The following is a 24,123-nucleotide window of genomic DNA, read 5'->3' as shown; positions in this document are numbered from 1 at the left end:
ACTTTTGTGGAAATATATTTGGTTATTATGCATCATATCTCGATTCATAAATGAAGTTACCATAACTGTAAACTCCCAAGTCTTTTATGAGTGCAGTGGTGTTAGGTGAACATAAACTGCCATGATCAATGTTGCTGTTTATAGAGTACATTTAACTAAGCAGCATAGTAACAGGACCCTGTTGAACCACATTCACTGCAGCTTGAGAAGTTGTCTCAGCTTTCAGTGTGAGCCTACTGTTTGTGAACAGAGAAAAATGCGTGAGTGATATTTGGAGGCTTGGGCAAAGTGATCACAAAAGGAGGTTTCCATTCTTGGAGAAGTAAGGATACGGGTCAGCAGCTCTGCCACCTTGGACTTTCAGAGGGCAAACTAGGGCCTCTTTAGGAAACTAATTGAGAGTCCTGTTGGAGGTAGTCCTTAAGAGCAATGGAAGAGTCCAGGAAAGCAGAAGGAAATCCTAGCAAGAGGTGCAGGAGCAGGGTCTACCCAGGTGCTGAAAGATGAGTTGGTGAGAAAGGAGGTCAGCCTGGCTCAACAGAGAGCTCCGGTTGGAACAGGCAGAGAGAAATTTTATAACCTCTGGAAGAAAGGACAGGTAACTCATCAGGACTACAAGGGTGCTATGAGGTTATGCAGGGAGAAAATCAGAAGGGCCAAAGCCCAGCTAGAACTTGACCTGAATACTGGTGAAAAAGACAACAAAAAATGTTTTTGCAAATACATCAGCAACAAAATGGCCACTTAGAATCTCCATCCTTTACTGTATGCAGAAGGAAACAGTAAAAAAGGGTAAAGCAAAAGCTTAATGCTTTCTTTGTTTCAGTTTTTAACAGTAAGCCCAGTTATCCTCAAAGTATCAAGTCCCCTGAAGTGGAAGACAGGGATGAGGAGCAAAATGAAGTACTCATAGTTCACAAAGCAATGGCTAGTAGTTGCTAGACCACTTAGCTGCAAGTCTGTGGGACCAGATGGGATCCACCAAGATTACTGAGGAAACTGGTTGGAAGAGCTTTACATAATTTTAAGGCACCAAGAGGACACCTCAAATCATTTACCAACAGTCCTGGTTGATGGGGGAGGTGACTACAAATTGGCTAATGTAATACCTATCTACAAGAAGGTTCAGAAGATGGATCTAGAGAACTACAGGTCAGCCTAACCTTGGTGCCAGAGATCATGGAGCAGCTCATTCTGGGTGCCATCAGGTGTAAAACAGCCAGGGTTTTGGGGCCCAGCCAGCACAGATTTGTGAAATGCAGGTCTTGCTTGACAAATCTGACCCCTTTCTATGGCAGTGTGACACACTTAGTGGATGAAAGAAGCCTGTGGATGTTGTCTGCTTGGACTTTACTAAAGCCCTTGACACTGTGTCCCACCGCATTCCCCTGGAGAAACCGGCTGCTCGTGGCTGCTCGTGGCCAGAGTGCAGTACTGGAACCAGCACTGTGTAATAGCTCTAGGTAATTGCTGATCTGGTCCTGGATGATACCAAGCTGGGTGGGTGTGCTGATCTGCTGGAGGGCAGGAAGGCTCTGCAGAGGGATCTGGGCAGGCTGGATCATGGCTGAGGCCAGTGGTGTGAGGTTCAACAAAGCCCAGTGCTGGGTCCTGCCCTTGGGTCACAACAACCCCAGGCAGCTCCACAGGCTGGGGCAGAGTGGCTGGAAAGGACCTGGGGGTGCTGGTGACAGCAGCTGAACATGAGCCAGGCTGTGCCCAGGTGGCCAAGAAGGCCAATGGCATCCTGGCCTGGATCAGCAATGGTGTGGCCAGCAGGGCCAGGGCAGGGATTGTCCCCCTGTGCTGGGCACTGGTGAGGCCATACCTCGAATCCTGTGCCAGGTTCTGGGCCTCCCAGTTCGGAAGGGACATCGAGGTGCTGGTGAAGGGTCTGGAGGACATGTCCTGTGAGGAGCAGCTGAGAAGCAAAGGAGGCTCAGGGGAGACCTTAGCAATCTCTACAACTGCTTAAAAGGAAGATGTAGCCAGGTGGGTGTTGGCCTCTTTTCCCAGCTAACTAATGACAGGACAAGAAGAAATGGCCTCAGCTTACCATTGAACATTAGGAAAAATTTCATCACTGAAACTGAGTCAGGTATTGGAATAGAGCACCCACTGAAGTGGTGGAGTCACCATTCCTGGAAGTGTTCAAAAAACATGTGGATATCATACCTGGGGACATGGTTTAATGGTAAAGTTGGTGATGTTGCTGGGTTAATGTTTGACTTACTGACCTTACCAGGCTTTTTCAGCCCTAATGATGCTTTGATTTTGTTCTATAACTCCATCAAAAACAGCTGATGCAAAGTTTAGTTCAGTTTAAAATAAACTAAGTATTTCAGTAGAAGCAGTAATGTTTGTAGGATGTTGGCTAAAAATTAAGCCAGAAAAAAAAGATTGACTAGGCTAAAATAAAGAGAAAGCAAACATTAAAAGAAAAAAAATCACTGGAAAAAATGAACAAATTGCAAAGGACTTTAGACATTGGCATTTTAAGAGTTGATAATTGCTCTTGGGGAGAGACGTGTACACAGCTATTTTTAAAGAATAGAGGTAGGTTACATTGTTTGCTTTTCATAGCCAACAGTACAGTAACTTAATCAAATTTTTGATACACGTACAAAGGATTGAGAAGTTTACTCAACTTAGTATTTTGGCCTTTCCCTTTGTCAAAGATTTCAGTACCATGATACAGTTTAATTAAATATGAAAGATGCAAATAAACATGAAAAAGTTACAAGCACTGGCCCGGGACATGGTGGGGGTTTTTATCTTTAATTTTGCATAGAAGAGATGCAAGAAAGACGGTAGGCTTTGTAAGAAACATGTAGATGTTTTTACTTCAAAATACAAATTTACCAGAAATGCAGAATTAGGGCACTTGAGGTACATTAAAAATAGTAGAACTGGTAATTGCTCTGTCCTGGTATTTGCCATATCTAGGAACTATGAAAAATATTTGTTCTTCCTAGGTCCCTCTCTGGGTCCCACATGCTCAGGTTTTTTCTGCTTAAGCTGGAACCTTCAATGCCTGCCTTACTTCACTGTTATATTAATGATGCTGATATCCTCATAGGGTTTGTCAGTTTTGGGATTGACTTTGACATTTGAGATTCTCTGAACAACTTCCATTCCTTTAGTCACCCGTCCAAACACACTGTGCTTGTTGTCGAGCCACGGCTGTTTGAAAGCACAGGAGAAAAAGAAAAGCATATTAAAATAGAAAGCAGCATGTAGGTTAGGTACCAAACCAAAAATAAAGTGTACATGGATGCATTTTGTGTGACCAGACTATGGAAGCAAAAACCCTGTAAACATTAGCATGCAAGGAAATACTAGAATGCAGCTTACACTGCTTTCTTAAAGTACTACAGAGGTCATGTTCTACGAGTGCAGTAGCACTGTTTAGTTCATTTTAAAGTGCATTCTCAGTTCACAGAAATGTTTCAGTCTCTCTGTTTCATGTTATTTTCACAGAGGAATTTCAAGTGTCAGTACAGAATACTACCCAATTCAATACTGAGACAGTATGCCCAATTTGAATATAGGCCCTCATACAACTTAATAAACCTCAGAACTATGGTAGTTTTTTTTTTTAATATATTACTTTGAAGTGCTATAAGAATGCAGTTTTTATAAGAGTCACTTTTAAGTTTCTATATCTTAGATTCACATATCAAAATTTTTATTGTCGTTTTTATTGGCTCTGAATCTATACACAGATCAAATGAAATTTTTAAACCTGAACACTGGCTTCCTGGTATACCTACAATCAGACACCATTAGAGAGACATCCTGGCACCATATCCAAACCCCAAACAATCTAAGCAATACCTAGATGTTACTGAGCTTGCAAGGGTTGCAGGGTGAAGAGAGAGGCGAGAATCTTGACCTCATGTTCAGAAGGCTTGATTTATTATTTTATGCTATATATTACATTATTACTACACTAATAGGAATAGAGAGAAAAGTTCTCAGAAGCTTGCTACGCTAAGAATAGAAAAGGAATCAATAATAAAGAAGCTCTCTCTCATTCTGTCCCAGAGAGAGCTCAGTCTCTGATTGGCCCTTAATTGTACACATGCAACATGGGCCAATCACAGGTGCACCTGTTGCATTCCACAGCAGCAGATAACCATTGTTTACATTCTTTTTCTGGGGCCTCAGCTTCCCAGAAGAGGGAAAAATCCCAAAGAAAGGATTTTTATGGAAAGATGTCGGTGACACCTAGATTTCCATCAAGTTTAAACCACTATTATTAACATAAGATACTCTAGTAATACATAATTGCAAACATGCCTAGGAATTTTATACCACCCTCACTCCATTTAAAGGCAAAAGGCCTCTTGATCACAAGTGATGGAAAAGTATTTCTATCTTGTAAGGGACAGTTTCAGTGAAGCCTATACACTACACATCACGTGCATCATTTATTTGTAAAGTAAGCACTAATGTGTTCCTTTTTTCATAAGAAAAAAGTTGATTTTTTACTATCTAGGTAGCCTCTCAGGCCTGAAATTGAGCTTTTAGTATTACTTACAGTTGGGACTACTGTTATAAAAAACTGGGATCCATTGGTATTTGGGCCTGCATTAGCCTTGCTGAGTGTATATGGTCTGTCATGTCGTAAAGTTGAATGAAACTTGTAGAAGTCCATCCGAAAATCCTTCATTTTTTGCCTCACAATTGTCATGAGAAAAGACTACCGAAGGGTTAAAACTGCTGAGCCAGTTGGGAAAGAAAGTCTCCTGCTTATCTAGTGTGTTCACAAGTGATGTTTGCAGAACACGCCATGCTGTACTCGAAGGGGGCATGCTGCCCTTTTCTGGACAATTGAACTGGACTTTCTTCCAAACTCCTGACCTGGCTGGACTGAGCTCTGGGGTGGCTCCCCCCCCGCTCCATGAGAAGACCCCTCTTGCCTGTCTTCAACCACCGTGACGGACCAACAGAGATGCGAATCCCCTCATCAAGGAACCAAGAACCCCTCTGGCACCCTATTGGCACCCCCATGGCACCCCCATGGCACCCCCCTGGCAACCTCCTTCCAGAGACTGGGACTGTACTCCCTCCCAACTCAGGGAGGGGGAAAAACCTAACGTACCTGTGAGCATTCGGCCATGAAAACAATGGAACTGTCTCACCTCCTCCTCCTGTTCTCTTCCCTCCATGGAAACCTAATTTCAGCCACCCTTCCCCCAACCAAGAACAGTATATATATTGGGGTTCGGTTCGACTGCCCTTTGAGTACTCCCCAAGACGTGTACCAGCGAGTTTCGGCGGCGGGACCCCGAAGACCTCACGTTTTGGTAGCTATACCCCATTCCCTGACCTTCTTTCCTCCCTTTTTTCCTTGTCTTACCCTTCTCTTCCCCGGATCCCCTAACCAAACGCATACTTAGTTGTGGTTATAATCAATAAAATTGCACCTTGTTGATTTGTTACTGCAAAACCCCTGTGCCTTTGTTGGTTATTTTTGCACCCAAAAATCATTCGTCACCCGTTCATTTCGGGCGGACCTTCACATAATTGGCGTCACGGACAGGATTCCAGTAGCCAGTGAGATTTTGCAGGTTTTGTGTAGTCTGTAACCTCTCGCAGACTGCACACGCCAAAGCCAAATCTCATGCTCGATTGAGCACACAGGCTTCGGAATTGACACAAAAGATTTTTCGGTGCAAAAGCAGGGGAAATTGTTACTGTCACTTCTGTTACTGATCTTACCGGCACGGACACTGACACTGATATTTCTCCTGATCCTGATATTGATGCTGTTACTGATATTGATATTGATATTGATACTTTTGTTGTTGTTGTTGTTATATTTGAGTTGAATCTGAAACTGTTACTGTTGTTTTTGAGCTGAATTTGAACCTGTTACTGTTTTTTACTGCTGTATTTTTTGTGTACCTGAACTGTCTAAAAAGGAAGGGGCAGACTTGAAGTAATTAAGCAGTGCCTTTTAGACAGATATTGTCCCTTCACCTACACAGGGAGCGAGGGGCGGCCCAGCGAAGGCTGAGTGGCTTTTTCCCTGTTCTAGGTTTCTGGTCCCCTCACAGAGAAAACATTTGTGTGTGTGTGTAAGTGTGTGTGTCTGGACTGTCTGGAAAGGAAGGGACAATCTGAAGCAATTAAAACAGTGCCTTCCAGACAGATTTGGTTTCTTCAGCTATCTAGGGAGACAGAGTGGAACAAAAGTCTGTATGATTGTGTAACTTGAGTTCGCAAATCAGCTCCCTGGTATAGTGCTAGTCCCTTCACACAAAATGAGTGAAAATCTCAATCCTAAAGCAAAAGCTGACTTTTACACGTTACTTGCTAAATACCATGCCAAACCGTCATCTGGCGGAGAAACTTGGGCAGAGAACAATTGGTTTAATTTGGAAAATGTCATTGATAGAATATGTTCTCTGCAACATGAATCAAAATTCAAAATGGGTAAAAATAAAAACATTCTTTGCTCAGTTCTTGGAGCATGTCTTACTGCAGCCATAGAAAACCGCTGTAAACGGAGAACTGAGGAAATGGTAATTATAGATTCCCTTCAAAATTTGGTTGAAATTTTGCACAAACAGTTAAATGAGGACAGAAATGAAATTTACATACTGCGAGCTGCTCTTAGAGAAGAACACACCAAAGCCATACACAAAATCAACTCCTCTACAGAGGAGGAAGAAAAAGTAACACCTTGCATTAAAAAGATTTATCCTAACAAAGAACTCGAGACAGCAAAACAAAACTATCCTTACAAAGAATCTGAAACAGCTAAAAATTGTGGGGAAAATTGTTGTCCTCATTTGAGACCTTTTATTAAAACCGAATATAATTACATTAATGATGAAGACATGGATCCCCACATAACAACCAAACAAACACCATTCAGCGCTACCGAATTAGCTAAATTGAAAAAGGAATTCGGTCGCCTCCCCCACGAATCAGAAACAGAATATGTGTTCCGTGTGTCCCTCACTGGCGGAGACCAGATTAAGTTAACTGAACAAGAAGCCAGTGGTTACTGGGGACACAGTGTTTTCCTAACAACAGGAGATAAGCGTGATGCCTGGTCTCTAACACAACGTGCAGCCTATTGGGCCGGGGGAATAAACCCCCTGGAAAGGGGTGATCCCTTAGCAATTGCCACTACCCCTGACCAAATCCTAGAAAGTGTACAAAAAGCTGCATGTTTGCAAATGATTCATGAGAAAAAATTAATTCCTGGTTTTGAATCCCCAATGCAATTGCCTGTGAAGCCTGAAATTATGACCCCTTTAATTCGTGGGCTTCCAGAAACATTGAAATCAACAGCAATCACTATTCAGAAAACAGTTATGGCTCTAAGCCCAATAGATAGATTAGAAAGACTTCTTAACAACTCCACTGATCAGTCTGAGTCCACTGACACTGCACCTTCACCCTATACACCAACACAGGCCCCCACAACACCATCTGACACATCTAGCAGCAATCGCAAGATTTGGACATGGGGTGAGGTAGCAGTTGATTTAATAAACTATTGTAGACAGTATGGGCCTGTAAAAACCCTGGAAGAAAAATCAGAAAAAACAAAAGGTGTCCGGTTTATGGGAACCCCTAGCACTGAAAACACAGAACCAGGAAAACAGATTTCCAACAGACAATGCTGGTGGATGCTGGGAATAAAGAAAGGGGTTCCCCGGGACATAATGGATGGTTTACCACTTGAAAAATTGCAGAAAATCATAACTAACTGGAATTTTAGAAGAACAAATACCCAGCCCAATGCCCCGATCCCCCTCCCTCACCAGAAATTAACAAATACTCCTACCAATACACAGTTCAGTACACACAATACATCACAGTCTTTCACACAGAACACAGGCAATGAGCCAAAGTTAACCCTTCCCCAGTTTCTCCCTCGGAACCTGGGCAGTGAGGCTGCATCTCAGCCTCTCCCACAGAACACAGCCAGTGAGCCAAAATTAATTCTTTCTCAGCTTCTTTCACAGAACTTGGACAGTGAAATCCTGGCTGCGTGTCTCCTGAAAAGCACCAGCAGTAAGCCGGAAGTAACTCTTTCGCAACTTCTTTCACAGAATCTAAGCAACATAACTGCCCACCCGCCCGTGCCCCAAAACACAAACACTGAATCTTCACCAACAGAGCTTTCGGGAAACTAATATCTCCACCGCTTACAGGTGAGCGAAGGGGTGGAGGTTGGGTTTACTTACGAATGCTCACAAAAAATAAATCAGGAGACATGTTAATTACAGCAATCACGGGTCCTAAAAAAGTTCTGGTAACCTAAATTGTTGATACAGGAGCCCAGATCTCCGCACTAACACATAGAGATGCCCAGAAGTGTGGAGTTCTTCCAACAAAAAGGCAATGCCACGTTCTTAATGATTTAGGAACCATAGAACCCATGAATGTTGCTTTAGTCAAAGTAACACTCCCTGGAGAAGAAAATCAATTGGTTGTCAAAATGGTAATTGGGGACATACCGAATAATCTGCTAGGGATGGATGTCCTCTCAGGAAGGCAGTGGGAAGACACTGAGGGTTTCCTGTGGTCTTTTGGCACTCCACCACTTAACATTAGACTGCTTCAGACCGCACCTGCACTGCCTTACAGTAAAACAATCAATGTGAAACAGTATCCCTTGCCTTCTGGAGCTAGAGAAGGCATCAAACCAGTTATTCAGGAATTGCGTGATCAAGGAATAATTATTAACACACACTCCCCATACAATTCACCCGTGTGGCTAGTCCGAAAGCCTAACGGGAAGTGGAGGCTTACGGTCGATTACCGTAGGCTGAATGCCAACACTGACCCTCTGACTGCAGCAGTGCCAAATTTAGCTGAACTGATAACATCAATACAAGAAAAGGATCACACAATCATGGCAACCATAGATGTCAAAGACATGTTCTTCATGATACCTATACAGCCAGAGGACATGGATCGCTTTGCATTCACATGGGAGGGACAACAGTACACATTCACCAGACTCCCTCAGGGATACAAACACTCTCCAACACTAGCACATCATGCTTTAGCAAAAGAATTAGAAAAAATACCTAAACCTGACACTGTAGTTGTGTACCAATACATTGATGACATTTTGGTAGGAGGAGAGGAAATTAAAGAGGTGGGGGATCTCCAGCAGAATATAATCTCTCATCTGGAGAGCCTTGATTTAAAGATTCCCTCAGAGAAAATACAAAAGCCTTCTCAGGAAGTAAAATTCCTGGGAATTTGGTGGCGATCTTGCAGCACATGCATCCCGCCTGACACTTTAACTTCTCTAGAGCAGATGAAAATGCCTGAAAACAAAAAAGACCTCCAGCAAGCCTTAGGACTGTTAGTATTCTGGAGGAAACACATTCCAGATTTCTCAATCATTGCTAGGCCCCTTTACAATTTACTGAGAAAAGGAATCAAAGGGGATTGGACTCCTTCTCAGGAGGAAGCATTACAATTACTGATTTTTTGAAGCCACTGCACATCAGGCATTGGGGCCCATTCACCCTAAAGACCCCTTCCAAGTGGAATGGGGATTTGCCTCCTCAGGGCTATCAATACACATCTGGCAGCGAGGTCCTGAGGGTCCAACAAGGCCTGTCAGCTTCTTTTCCCGTGGTTTTAAAGATGCTGAAAAAAGATACACTACCTGGGAAAAAGGATTGTTTGTTGTTAGCTTAGCTCTCATTGAAGTAGAGAAAATCACACGGCAGCAAGCTATCATCTTGAGAGGTCCCTTCAAGGTAATTAAAGCTGTCACAAACGGGACCCCTCCACCTGACGGCATAGCTCAAAAGTCATCAGTCAGGAAATGGTATGCTCAAATAGAGTATTACTGCAACAGCTTTTCTGTCACAGAAGGCGCTGCAAAATTCTTGGCAATACAAGACACTGAGAGCCTGGATAGTAGCCAAGACAAACCTGCTTCTGTAATAAAAATAGCACCACCATTCTCACCTGAAATAGCAGCAAACTGTTGGTTTACAGATGCTTCCTCAAAGCGGGAAGGAAAAAATTGGAAATATAAGGCGGCTGCCTTACATATTTCATCTGGTGAAAAGATTATTACAGAAGGGGAGGACAGCGCTCAGGTAGGAGAACTCATAGCCCTCTGGAGTGTTTTCCAGCGTGAGGCACAAAACACTTCTCCTGTTTACATCTATACTGATTCATATGTGGTATACAAAGGCTGCACTGAGTGGCTCCCTTTCTGGCAAAAGAATGGCTGGGAAGTTAACAGAATCCCAGTGTGGCAGAAAGATAAGTGGAAAGAAATCCTAGAAATCGCCAGTAAAGGAAACTTTCTGGTCGGTTGGGTAGCTTCTCATCAAACAGATGGGAATCAAGCAGGTGAATGGAACAACAAAGTTGATGAACTAGCAAGGCTTAGCCCCCTGAAAAAAGAAACTATTTCAGAGGATTGGAATCAACTGTTAGAATGGTTACATGTAAAAAGGCAGCACACAGGTGCCAAAGATCTGTACCAGGAAGCACACGCCCGCGGCTGGCCAGTCACCAGGGAAATGTGTAAAACATGCATATCGGCCTGCGAACAGTGCCGCAAGCGACTGGAAAGGCATCCTTTAGAGGATGACCCTCTGCATTTGAGGAAAGGTAAAGGCTTGTGGGATGCGTGGCAGGTAGATTATATTGGCCCTTTTAAGAAATCAGGAGGTAAACATTTTGTGTTAGTAGGAGTGGAAATTGTATCTGGGTTGGTACAAGCTGATGCTTTTAAAAGGGCCACAGGTGAAAATACAGTTAAAGCTTTGCAGGGGTGGTTTGGAACTTTTCCTAAGCCGCAAGAAATTCAGTCTGACAACGGGACTCACTTTACTGCCAAGGTGGTCCAGGATTGGGCCAAGGCCGAAGGCATAAAGTGGACCTTTCATACTCCTTACTACCCTCAGGCTAACGGGATCGTGGAAAGGACAAATGGCCTTTTGAAGCGGTTCCTTAAGCCCCAGAAAGCAAGCTGGGACTGTCGACTGTGGGAGGCTGTTAAAGGGGTAAATAGCAGGTGGGGAGTGAATGGCTGCCCCAAAGTCACCGCTTTTTACCCCACACCTCCAAGCATCATCCCTTCACTAGAAGGTCCCGACGATGCAAACAATCCATCACATTACCCTGGACAACCTGTCTTAGTGGACCTCCCCATGGTGGGCGAGGTACCACTTGTGCTGAAAACCCCTCTGAATAAATATGCATGGGTAGCCTCTGACGCTCTTGGAAAAGAGCACCGCATACACACACGCTGGATAATCCCCTCATTTTAAACTCCTTTCTGCCTCTCAGTGGCAGGATTTTTTGTTGTTCTTGCTTTTACAGGTGAACCCCGAGGGACATGAGAATCATCTGAAAACATTATAACCTTGCTAATACTTTTCTGCATTTTACCGCAATTTCATGGACAACCCCCTGGTGAGCAGCTGTGGCCTGAAGCCATTGTTCAGCACACCAGTGCCCTTGGAACCTATCCTAAGGGCCGTCACCCGAGCCTGGCAACCCTAGTGCAGCATGACTCCAAGGTGTACCACCCGAATGAGTGGAGGTGGGATCAGAATGAGTTGATGAGAACCCTGACGGGAACAGTTGGTGAGTCAATTGTGGTAACATGCAGAAAAGTGGAAGGAACCCTCCATGAAAAAGCCACCTCCATCATAATTGCTGGAAATTTTATGGAAGCCGGTGGAAAGAATCATCTGAACATCCCCTCAGCAAAATTGTGTCCCACAAAGAAATGGGGGTGTTCCAAAATAGAAAGTCCCCTTACCCTGTGTTGCCACCAGGAGCATGTTGGTAGTTATGTTTCTAGTACCAAAACCACCAATGTTGCAATTACAAAAGATTGTAATGATGAATCACTTGATTGCTGGTACAGTTTCTCTTTGATCAAACCCACTTATGTGACATGTCGTTGGGAGATTGACACAGCTAGTCCATTAGGACTAAGAGGCTTGGTTTACACATTCAAGACAAATACTGTATCAAAACCCACACTGAGTGCTGTAATTACACTCTCTCAGACCCTAAGTGTGAACCTTTTTTCCAACGTCACATCCCGATCGGCAGGGGCGGCAGGGAACTCCTTTGAGTGGCCCTGGTCTCATGCCTTTTTGCAATCCACCGGATCTATGGGAGATGTCACGGGTCTGAACTTGCTAACAGTAGTTACACATGAGGATATGTTGTACACCAGACAAGAATGGGAAAGACGCAAAACCTGGCAGGTTCAAGGAATAGTGGGTGAAAAAATTAGTGTTGGGTGTCGAATGGTTAATGGGTCTACTTACAGCAAAGCAAGGTCAATCAGTGTTTCCACAGATCAGGAAAACGAACAGCAGCAAATCTGCACGCACCCTAGCGTACGGGATTGTTGATACAGTTTCACATTAACCGGCACTACAGAGGTAATTTGTCTCTGGGCCAAGGATACTCAAGGCCTTTCTTTTAAATTTGTAATTAATGTTGAAACCACTGTTCCCACTGTCGCCACTGTTACCACTTCACCCATACCACCGGTCACACTCATCCCGATAATTTTCGAGATTGGACCTTATGTGATCAGGAAAACTGGCCAACAACAAATATTGTTCAATCCGGCATGGTCTCTCAAACAGGTAAAATTGCTAATGCAGAACAATGTTTCAGATATTCAACCAGCCTGTTCTCCATTCCTGCAAACCTCTTTTGAAGGCTGGACCACTTGGCTTCGGAAACAAAGCTCCTTTAAGAGAACACCAAGGGATGTGACCGGTGTTGTGGGTACAGGATTGGGAATTCTGAATAGCATTGATTCTGAAGTACTAATGAACAAATTGGCTGCTACAACTAGGGACCTGACCGGATTGCAGCAACCACTGAGGTCATCTCTGTCAGCCTTAGGGACGCACCAGTGGCTGCTGTCAAACATTTTGCCAAATTGGGAAAGAGTGAATGTGGATGATCACAAATTGGTAATTGATGCACTTAGTGCTACACAGAACAATGTTTCCTTAGCCCTCAGCTGTATCCAGGCACAATTGTGGATGCAATCAGTCTCTGCTGCAATTATAAGAGAGGGCGAGGAAGGCACCTTCCCCACAGAAATTCGGAAAATAATCTGGGACAGTGCCACTGAATTTGAAAGAGAATTCCAATCCTGGTGGAACCTGGTGAACTTTACCTATGATCCCATTTCAAACACAGCCACTGCTTTTGTTTTAACCATACGCAATGCCTCTGTACATTTGGTTTTCCCTGTTATTGCATTAGGATTAAACCATGACGGAGCTGTTCTCTGTCCTACTGAACATAGGGGATGGGCCCGTCAGGTTGATGACAAATGGCAAACTGTTAACCCGGAAACTTGTATTGTCCGAGAACAGCAAGGGTTTATCTGTGAAAGCAATGCAATTGTAGCTCAGGATATCTGTTTGGACACAGAGCACAACATCTGTCATTTCAAGATTCGTCCGCATGAGGATACCCAGACAGTTCTTATATACATAGGCAATGGCTGTGGATGCTTTAGAACGACATGTGATTCTGTCTTTGTAGAAGATGTTGTGGTAGATACAAAAAATCATTCAAACTTTTGTGCTTGTAACTTTACTAAGATAGTAGGATGTGATTTCTCTTATGAAGCTCCAGTTACTTCTCACCACCTACTGCAATCCAACTACACACTGATCCAGAAGCTGATGCCCACTCCTATCAGAATGAACCTCACCCTCGTGAGACAACTGCTGCTCCATCAAGACCTGGTTGACATCCTCGAGAAAATCAAGGAGAGCGGACAGAAGACTCTGGTGACTGTTCATCACAACGTGAGACAAATACACCGGGTTATGGAGAGGGTAAAGCAGGATGCTGAGCATAGGTGGTGGGATACTCTCTTTGGGTGGTCACCTACTGCCACAGGTGTTCTGAACAGTGTGTGCCATCCAATTGTTGTTCTTTTGATCCTAGTTACGCTTGGCTTTATCTTGTCAGCAGCCCTATTCATTTTGAATTGGAGAATGATGAAAAAGCTTAAGAGACTGTCAACTGTAGTCAATGCACACCGCTTAGCTGATGTACTCTATACAATGGATATCCCCAAAACACTTGATACGAAACAGTTATGAATCAAGCATATGTGCTTTAGAACAACTTCTTAAATATCAAGTATGATTTACAGAAAGTTACTTTAATTTTTAGAAAATAATTTTAAAAAGACAACGATTATATTATGATTTGTTTGTTGTTTTTGATTATTTGTGATTTGTCTTAATCATTTTGAAATTGTTAAACAAATGATATTGCTTTAATTGATTAATATTTTTTTTAATTGTTAAAATTAATCATAGTTTTTGAAATTGTTATAACAAATAACCACGTGTGAAATTGTTATGATGATCAATATTAATTATGTTTATGTTTATTGGTTCCCCTTTTTCCCCTCTTTCTTTTCCTTCTCTTCCCCTCTTATCCCCTCTCTCCTGTCATCCCTACTTTTCCAGGGTTATGCTACCGACGTGCAACGAGTTTCGAAGACACTCTAGAGCTCTGCTGATGAAGATTCCTCAAGACAATCGTGAGTCACGGGGTCATGTAGAAGTCCATCCGAAAATCCTTCATTTTTTGCCTCACAATTGTCATGAGAAAAGACTACCGAAGGGTTAAAACTGCTGAGCCAGTTGGGAAAGAAAGTCTCCTGCTTATCTAGTGTGTTCACAAGTGATGTTTGCAGAACATGCCATGCTGTACTCGAAGGGGGCATGCTGCCCTTTTCTGGACAATTGAACTGGACTTTCTTCCAAACTCCTGACCTGGCTGGACTGAGCTCTGGGGTGGCTCCCCCCCCGCTCCATGAGAAGACCCCTCTTGCCTGTCTTCAACCACCGTGACGGACCAACAGAGATGCGAATCCCCTCATCAAGGAACCAAGAACCCCTCTGGCACCCTATTGGCACCCCCATGGCACCCCCATGGCAACCTCCTTCCAGAGACTGGGACTGTACTCCCTCCCAACTCAGGGAGGGGGAAAAACCTAACGTACCTGTGAGCATTCAGCCATGAAAACAATGGAACTGTCTCACCCCCTCCTCCTGTTCTCTCCCCTCCATGGAAACCTAATTTCAGCCACCCTTCCCCCAACCAAGAACAGTATATATATTGGGGTTCGGTTCGACTGCCCTTTGAGTACTCCCCAAGACGTGTACCAGCGAGTTTCGGCTGCGGGACCCCGAAGACCTCACGTTTTGGTAGCTATACCCCATTCCCTGACCTTCTTTCCTCCCTTTTTTCCTTGTCTTACCCTTCTCTTCCCCGGATCCCCTAACCAAACGCATACTTAGTTGTGGTTATAATCAATAAAATTGCACCTTGTTGATTTGTTACTGCAAAACCCCTGTGCCTTTGTTGGTTATTTTTGCACCCAAAAATCATTCGTCACCCGTTCATTTCGGGCGGACCTTCACAAAACTCATCTTCAAATTCTCCTCCCCAAATACTTTCACCTCCCATTCCTGTACCAGTTGGGTCACCAGTCTGAATCATGAAACCCTGCACAAAAATTATAAGTTATCACATTACTGCATAGAATACTTAACCATATGTGTTATATGCTAGGTGACATTTTTTCAAACTTACTTTAAACATATCCACAAAATGTGTTAAAATGTTGTGTGTAAGGGAGAAAGCATTTAAGGCTTTTTAAGTGTCTAACAAGTACTTGAGAAAAAGCAAGGTTACTCACTATACCTGCCAATGAAGGACAGAAACCTGTCTTTCTCTACCTTTTGCAAATTCTTAGGCTCTGTCACTTGATTCTGGTGCGACAGAAACAAAAAGCCTTACAAGAAAGGTCTTCTGACATGAAGCAAAGTTTTAGTTCAAGCAGGATAGCAGGACTCATCTTTCAATTTTCAGTTTTCTGCTACCTTATCAGTTGCAGAACAGCTACTACAACTTTAGTAAGTGCTAAAGCTGTTTAGAACATCAGAGCTGTTCAGAATTATAAGGAACTCTAAATGTACTCCAACAATCCTGTGTGCAAAAGGAAAATGGAATTGTTAACAGAGGACTGACCAGCAGAGTACATTATGTAAATTAACAAAAAATTAACATGTTACAAGTTACCTTGATGATACGGTGAATTATGTGTCCATTGTAGTAACCATTCCTGCCGTGCACACAGAAGTTTTCCACTGTTTTGGGGCACCTAAAATCATGCAACAGAAAACACAATAATATTTGTCTGGTGACAGGGCCATAAAGATTTCAGCTGGGACTAAGACCCCCTTGTGCTGTGCAATGTTTCAGGACTCTGTAGGAAGGGATTTAGCCAACTAAGGAAAAAACAAATCTCCAACTCGTCAAACCTAAGCTTAAAAAGAGCTGAAAGCAAAAAGCTTGAGAATTACAAAGCTGTGTGATTACACAGAAAGGCAGCAGCCGTGTTGATAGCACAGGGATGTTTTAGCTGTTACTGAGCAGGGCTTATGCACTGTTGAGGCCTTTTCTGCTCCTAATCCCACTCTGCCAGTGAGGAGGCTGGGGCTGTAGGAGTTGAGAGGGGACCTAGCTGAGACAGCTGAACCCAGCTGACCACAGGGATGCTCCATTGCACATATGGCATTATGTTCAGCACATAAAAGCTGAGGGAAAAAGCAGGGGACATGCAGGGTAATGGTGATTTGCCTTCTCAAGTACCCACTCCATGTGAGGGAGACCTGTTTTCTTGGAGATAGTAGAACATCTGCCTGTCCAGGTTTCCTATTTTGCTTTGCTTGGGTGCATGCCTTTTGCTTTCCTGATTAAACTCTCTGTACCTCAACTCACAAGTGTTTTCACTCTTACTCTTCCAGTGCTCTCCCATTCCACCAAGGGAGATATGAGCAAGTGGTTCTGGGGGGCTTAGTTGCTGGCTGGGGTTAAACCATGAGAGCCAGAAACCAAATCTGTCTCCTGAAGGCCTAGTTCAAGGCACCACTGACTATAGGTTCCCGAGTTTTCTATCTGCACTCCCAATACGGAGAAAATGGCCAAGTTGAGTCCACAGCTGTAGAGTTACTCTAGTCTAACTGTGAAAAGGAGAATTAGCTTGGGTTTTAGTGACACTCCAAGCTATCTTGTGAAAAAGAGCACCAATGTCATAACTAATGGAACAGACTAGATTATAGTCTCAGTTCTTGCTGAGCAGTACAGAGTCATTCACAACTTTATTTCACAATGAAATGACCGAAGAATTCAAAGATGTACAGAGCCATATCCTATATGCTCTTCTTTAAAGTTTTAATCACACTAAAGAGATTTTAATTTAAAGCTCAGCTGGGAGAAAATACTACAGTAAGAAAGGACAAACCTAACAATGGACAAACCAACCCTAGTAATGCTCTACTTAAAACTGCATACAGAACATTGCAGTGAAGCACCTTGCAATACTGTGCATGCATGACACATTAACATGACAATTTAAAAAAAGAATTAATGTAGCTTGACCTGTCACTTGCTGGCAAAAGCTCTACAATTACTACAACCTATATGCTATAATTATGAATTCCAGAAACTAGAGCCAGATGCAAGGAAATACTGGTAAAGACTGCAGTAAAAGTCTAGTAGCCCTAGAGGGTAGAATTGAGGTTGACCTCCTGTGCTTAAGATCAAAGATGAATTTATTTTTGGAGAAGCATGGAGTACATCAACATAATTAAGGTTTCTATGTATAGCAATATATTATATAAATTTCCTGTTAAATAACAGAATACTTGCAATTTTTGCATCAAGAAGGAGAGAGAAGGACATACTGATTTTAGCAATTGTCATGCAAAAAGCTTTTCAATTCTTTGCCTGGTTTTGGATATACACAACACTAGTATTATATGCTGGTATACATATTATATAGCTTTTAAAGGAGCTGCACTAGCAAAGTGTAGTACACTGGCCACATTCAGAAGTTGCAACTACTATTCTTCTGGCTCGCACAGACCTGCTGCCAAATCTGCTGCTGCAGCCAACATCATCTTTCTTTTTCAAGATCTATGCAAACAGCACTGCCTTACAATACAGAGCTTACACAGAAGAGTATCATTATCTGTTCAAGAACAAAAGTTAAGAAAGGAAAACCCTCCCTGAATCAATAACTAAATAAACTCAAATACAATTCCAAAAACTTCTGTGCCCCAGACTATTTTTACCCTACTTTATTTTTGTTTGTTAAGAGTCACATTCCTCCCTTAGCATATTAAGAAACTGTCAGGAAACAAAAATAGTAGAAAAAGGGAAAGAAAATAATTATTTCTAGCATGAGATAAGTCTTGGACACTGCAACCACAAGGGACAGAAGAAAGCAACAAAACCAAAAAACCCAGAAAAAACGGCAACGACATACTCAACAGGAAAAAGCTTGATGTGAATATCTCCCATGCTTGTGTGGATGATGGCACTGTCTGACGCTCTTTTGGGACCTTCTGCCTGAGTGGCTGCCATGACCTCTTCTTTAGAAGGTTTCTCATTAAATACATCTCTGTCAGAATCTGCACTCTTTGTGTCTTCTGGTTCACGTTTAGTAAACTGAAGCACAAAAGAAAAGAAGGTTAACTGCTTTTTTCTTTTTTCCTCTTAAAATACACAGTGCCCTGCACCCAACACATCAGTGTCATTATTCAACCTGCTGAACACCCAATTCAATTTGAAATGTACAAAGACAATTCATAGACAGTCTATCCTTGGACTGCTGTGTTATGTTACCAGCATTTCCACAGTCACAAATTCCAGTAAAACTACATGCAAATCCAAATAACTTTTAATAATCTGTTATCTTTAAACTTTTCCCTTTACAACAAGAGTCTGCACTAGTTCAGCATCTTTTCTTTAAAATGAGGTGGAGAATACCAGGCTGTTTTGCTATACTAAAACGAAATTGGCAGGCTTTATGCCAAAAGGATTAGCTGTGCTTTGCAGTTGTGCTACAAAGTTAAAATAAATCCTCCTATTCCAATACTGCATTAATGTAAAACTACAGAGACCTAGCAAATTTAAGGCATAACAGACAGTCCAAACTCTAATCTCTATGGCTATGACCTCTCAAATGAGCTACTAACCACTCTGACATTGTTTGTTTGGTTCCATCTCACCTAAAAACCCAACTGTGAACAGGAAGATGACTCCTTTCTTGGTTGCTTATATGTCCTTAGTGTTACCAAGTCTTGATTCTCATCTGAAATTTTTTTCTATTATATTTTTTTATGCATACAGTTGCTTATTGTTTCTTTATAAAATCTGGTTAGTTTTTTAAGTGGTCTTACTTAGCTTCTTTTTCAACAAGAACAAAAGGAGATCATCTTCTTGGGGGAATAAAAATTTATGAAAAAATCACAGCTGTTTCTATTTAACGTACAGATAGTTCAAGATAAAAATTCTAAATATACTTGCAACATAAAGAGATTCCTTTGTAAAAGATGCATTTACAACTACAAAATGCACTAGAAAGGTGCAAAGAGAAAAACAAAAAATAATGTAGAGTAATCAATACAAGAATGGAGCTATTTAAATAGAAACCCCACACACCATGTAAAACCTGTTTTTTTTAAAAGCTGTGCAGATTACTATTAGATCTGTCTGAATATTCTGGAGAACAGGATTTTCAGATGCCTTCATCTCTATAGTGATCGCTGCACGATGTTTCTTTGCTACTCATTGGAACAAAGCCAGTTGCATCATTCTGATGTTCTCTTGTTTTCCCAAGATACGAATACACCTGAAATACAAGATGTAAAGAGGTGTAATGTTCAGCTGCTCACAGTCAGAAAATATCTTCTTTCTGAATGTTAGATTCAGAGCAAAATTTCAAAATCCTCTCAAAATAATTATTTACTAATAATTTTTATGATGTTTCTCTATTTAAATTTGGTACCTTAATTTACCAGTCAGCCTCCTTATGCAATAAAAATCCTAACTAAATGACCCACCTTTACTTTACATTTACATTATCCCATCCAGTTAGACAGAGATTAATTAATTACACATTTTTAATACATGTGCTTGCTATCTGTCTAAGCTGTAATTTCCAATGACTCCTTACAAAGAATGGGAGCCTTACAGTGTAATGTAAAGCTCTCAAATACAAAGAGATTAGACACCTCCACAGTAATATCAAGTTTTAAATACACTACATTTGACTGAATGAAGATTTTAAAACAGAAGTTTATCTCTCTGTGTGTCACTGGAACTCACCTGTTAGTCTCTACCTTAATGCCCAACATAGTTCCATAGAGAACAAAGTGTCCAGTTTCATCAAAAATTATATTAATTAATCTTACTGCATCCACTTTCTCCAGCTCACGCTTAACTGCCATATGCTGCCCAAACTCCATGTCAGGCAGTTGTTGTCTCATCTGCTGAAGTTCAGTAAACATCTACAAAAAAAACCCCAGCACTACTATAATAACATATTTTAAACTTTTTTTCCAGTAAAACACTGATTCACACGATTAGAAAATACTGAATTCAAGTGAGATTACTCCATTCAAATTTAACTGAAGGATTTAGATAAATACAAGGAATACTCTATTTTAATGATACAACAGGCATGTTTGTAGGACTAGGTTTAAGCACGTGAAAATGTGCAGTTGTCTATCAAATTCCTTAGAAGATGACAAATTTAATTCATTATCATGGTGTCACTTGCAATGGGCTTTGTCCACCATCTTCCACAATTGCTTTCTAGTTAGGTGAAATCTAGCAGCATGAAAACAGAAATAAAAAACAACAACTCTGTTTCACTATGTAGGTAACGTAACATAACATAACCAGTAAGAATTCATTTTGGAGCAAAGCAATCTAAGGGACAAGCAAGAGAACACCTCTTGGTGAGAGAAGGCCTTTTTTGCAAGAAAAATACGGGAAGGAAGCTTGCCTTTAGAAATAAATTATAGCTTAGGTGAATGTGCTGGCAAACAAATGCAAGTAAGTAGAGAAAACATTTCAAGAAGGAGAAACAAGACAAAACTCACACTCATAGATTCATCAAAGACTCTCATGAGCTTTCCCGTCAGAAAACGAAAAATTCTAACTTTTCTGTCAGACCCAAGAGTGGCCATTTTCTTGCCATCAGGTGAAAAACTTATACTGGATGGGTAAGCCTTGCATTTAGCAAATTCATATAGATCGGTATCCGTTTTATACTCCCAGTTCACATTCTTGGGAAATTTATATTCATGAGGAGTACCGGTCCAGTACTCGATCATTCCGGACTTGTCCGAAGACACAACTGCTTTGTAGACAGGGTTCAGGCATATCTGAGTAAGAGGGGACATATGGAGTTTATCGAAAACGTGAAGTGGCTGGTTATTTCCTCGTCCATCATATATGAATATTTTCCCTGTACTTTTCTCAGATGTTGCAACAGAAGATATAGCATCTCCAGGGCAATATACCCATTCACACTGGCCAGGGTGGTAGCTGCAACAAAGAGTAGAAAGGAAAAAAATTAAAAATAAAGTAGGAATTGTTTTAATCAGGTAAGAGTCAAATTATTCTGTAAACTTGAAATCAAACATCAGAAGCAAATTTTAAACTTTATTTACTAGTTCTGCTAATACATATCTTGCTAATATTGAGCACATTATAGGCAAGTTTTACCAAGAAATACCATTCAGCAGAAGACTACCAATTTCTGTTCCTTCCATATTGTTTTGTAAAGAGGCTGTGATAGTCCAAGTAGAAAGTGGGTAAAAAGGATTAATTTGGACAGAAATTCAGATTAAAAGCCCAAGTGGCATTAATATACAGTACTCAACTTATGTAAGTCAATACCATTCCTCCTCCATCTTTAAAGTGAGTAATGACTCAGTAGTATTGAAGACAACTGCACCTCTGCCATACACTTTTGCAAAAGTTCAAATAGATCTTGCCAGAAAAAAAACCACAAACCCACAAAATCTCCAAGAAGTGATACAAACAAAATTAAGACAATCCCCCTATATTCAATAAAGGTTGTGAGTGCATTTAAGAAGGAATTCATTTGCTACTTGCAAAAATCTGCAAATAAAATAAGTCAGAGATACAGTCAATAATATAAGTTACATCTGTTTTAAAGTCTGTAAGCAAAGTTTCTGAAAACTAGAACTCAAACTAAATTGCAAACATCAAAAAAATTATACAATCTCCAGAGGAAACACGTTTCGTATCCTTTTACAAATTGAACTAATGGATGCTGATGGACTGATGATATTCTGACATTATGACAAGACACCAGTAATTTGGATTTTCAATTTCTGTCTGTAAAGAGAAACAAATACTTTGTCTGAAATTCATTAGGAAGAACAGGATCAAATAAATATGAAGTCTCTGCAGAAATAGGCAACGTTTTCCAGATGACAGATGGAAGCATAAAGCAGAGAGCTAAAGATTTGCAGAGAGCCATGGTCTACAGATTAGTTATAGAACTTGAAAGCTCTGAAGATCAGGCGTGCTTTTTTGAATATAATTTTATTTTTTCTATAATTTTACCAATTTTGTAATAACAGTACAGGGCTACGTCAAAAATGACAGCAAAACCGAAAAGCTTAAGCTTAACTGGAATTTTTCCAGAATAGACAGAGACAATCAATTCCTACAGGTGAAGTACATTATCTGGATGATGACATTAAAACTGCAACAAACAAAGCAGATAGCATATGCTTTTATTACATGTTCTTTGTAAAGGCTTCATTCCCTGACTTTATACTTCTATTCAGTTTCAAAACTAACCAATACATCATGGTGTGGGGTTCGTTTTTCTCCGGTATTGTTATAATTCCAGTAACATCCATTCCTGTTTCTTCCAGATCCTTTAGGTACATACTGTGTAACTATATGACTAAAGAAAAAAACAATATTGCTTCTAGCAGAAAAAGGAAATTGTATCCCTATGACAACAAATGAGACAATACAGGCAGGCCAAATCCCTTCCCTAATGGAACTACTAACAGACTGTAATTTTTAAACTCAGTGCCAAACAACAGAAAGAAATTATTACTAGCTAAATATTTGAAGAAACCCCACATCTTTGTGCATAATATGTAACACTGAGGAAGCTCCTTTTCTACTCCTTTCTTCCAGTGCTACAGTTGTAATTTTTTCTATTCAGTCAGGCAGTCTCTAGCCATTGGATTAATTTCAGATGCAGGTTTACTCAACTTCATATGACTGAGGCATGGGGGAAAGGGAAGAACTCAAGAACCCCAAATTACTGACTTATCTCTTCGCAAAACAACCCCCACTGATAATCTCAAACGAACACTTCTGAGAAATAAGTAACTTACCCAAGTTTCAGCATGTTGATCATGTCAAAGTTGACTACATCAAACACCTTCATCGCTTTGTCATCTCCAACAGAACAGAACAATGCCCCCTCTGAACTAACAGCATGTCGTGGTTTGACCGGAAATGGGACATCTGGGATATGTTGTTTTGCTGTGGTTACCAATGGGTGGTCGGATTTTAAGATGAGCACCTGGTTTGACCAGTGGGGCATTTGGATCCGCCTCTTGAGACTACAAACCCAAGGAGTTAAAAGCAGGGCTCTTGTCCTTCAGAGGGCTCTTGGGATTTCCGGCGGGAAGGAATGTGGTCTCTCCCCCGGCCCAGTTGCTGGCTGGGCTGGGGGAGGGGAAAGCCACGTGGTCCATCTACGGTAGGCCCGGATTCGGTGGAAGGGTGGCTGAGCATTGAGCGACCTGTTTATCCCCCCACCCCCCCCCCCCCTTTGGAGACAGAGAGAATGCAGCCCGTGCTTGTACTGTTACCTTGAAACTTGATATCATGTGCTGGCAGCACGGCTGGAGGAGAAGGGCGGGGGGCAGTGGGCAGTCCGGCCGCCTGGGAGAGCTTTTAACCCTTGTGGATAGTGAAAGCTTCACAGAACATTACCTTTCCTAGAAAAGGGATAAGAGTGGAAGATGAAGGAAGAAATAGGCCAGTAAAGGGGTCTGGCAAAGAGAAAGAGAGATGTTGAAGGAATGGAGGAAGATGGAGTGGCAATCTTTGCTGGACTCTTTTTTTGTTGTATATCCATGGACTGTTTCCTGGTGATACAGAGGCTGCATTGCAGGGGGAAGCGGAGGCTCGGAGTCAAGAGAGTTTGGTTTTGAGACCCCTCGGCCCCAGGGG

At 41.7% G+C, this 24,123-nt stretch overlaps 1 protein-coding gene across 1 annotated transcript; it reads right to left on the bottom strand.

Annotated features, from left to right (window-relative positions):
- Window positions 1–2,816: 2,816 nt before the first annotated feature.
- LOC128946108 (peptidylprolyl isomerase domain and WD repeat-containing protein 1-like) lies at window positions 2,817–23,374 on the bottom strand. Its single transcript, XM_054290013.1, is given in 10 exon segments — window positions 2,817–3,183; window positions 4,544–4,645; window position 15,287; window positions 15,455–15,534; window positions 16,111–16,192; window positions 18,362–18,543; window positions 19,540–19,729; window positions 20,206–20,387; window positions 20,985–21,432; window positions 23,277–23,374. Coding segments are annotated over 10 exon segments (1,464 nt in total). The 5' UTR covers window positions 23,330–23,374; the 3' UTR covers window positions 2,817–3,039.
- Between the last annotated feature and the right edge of the window lie 749 nt (window positions 23,375–24,123).

The sequence above is a fragment of the Melozone crissalis genome, unplaced genomic scaffold (assembly GCF_028551555.1).
Source record: "Melozone crissalis strain CALT ecotype California unplaced genomic scaffold, PUWL_Pcris_2 ptg000074l_1, whole genome shotgun sequence".
Taxonomy (NCBI): domain Eukaryota; kingdom Metazoa; phylum Chordata; class Aves; order Passeriformes; family Passerellidae; genus Melozone; species Melozone crissalis.
This window is presented reverse-complemented; position numbering and strand designations above follow the sequence as displayed.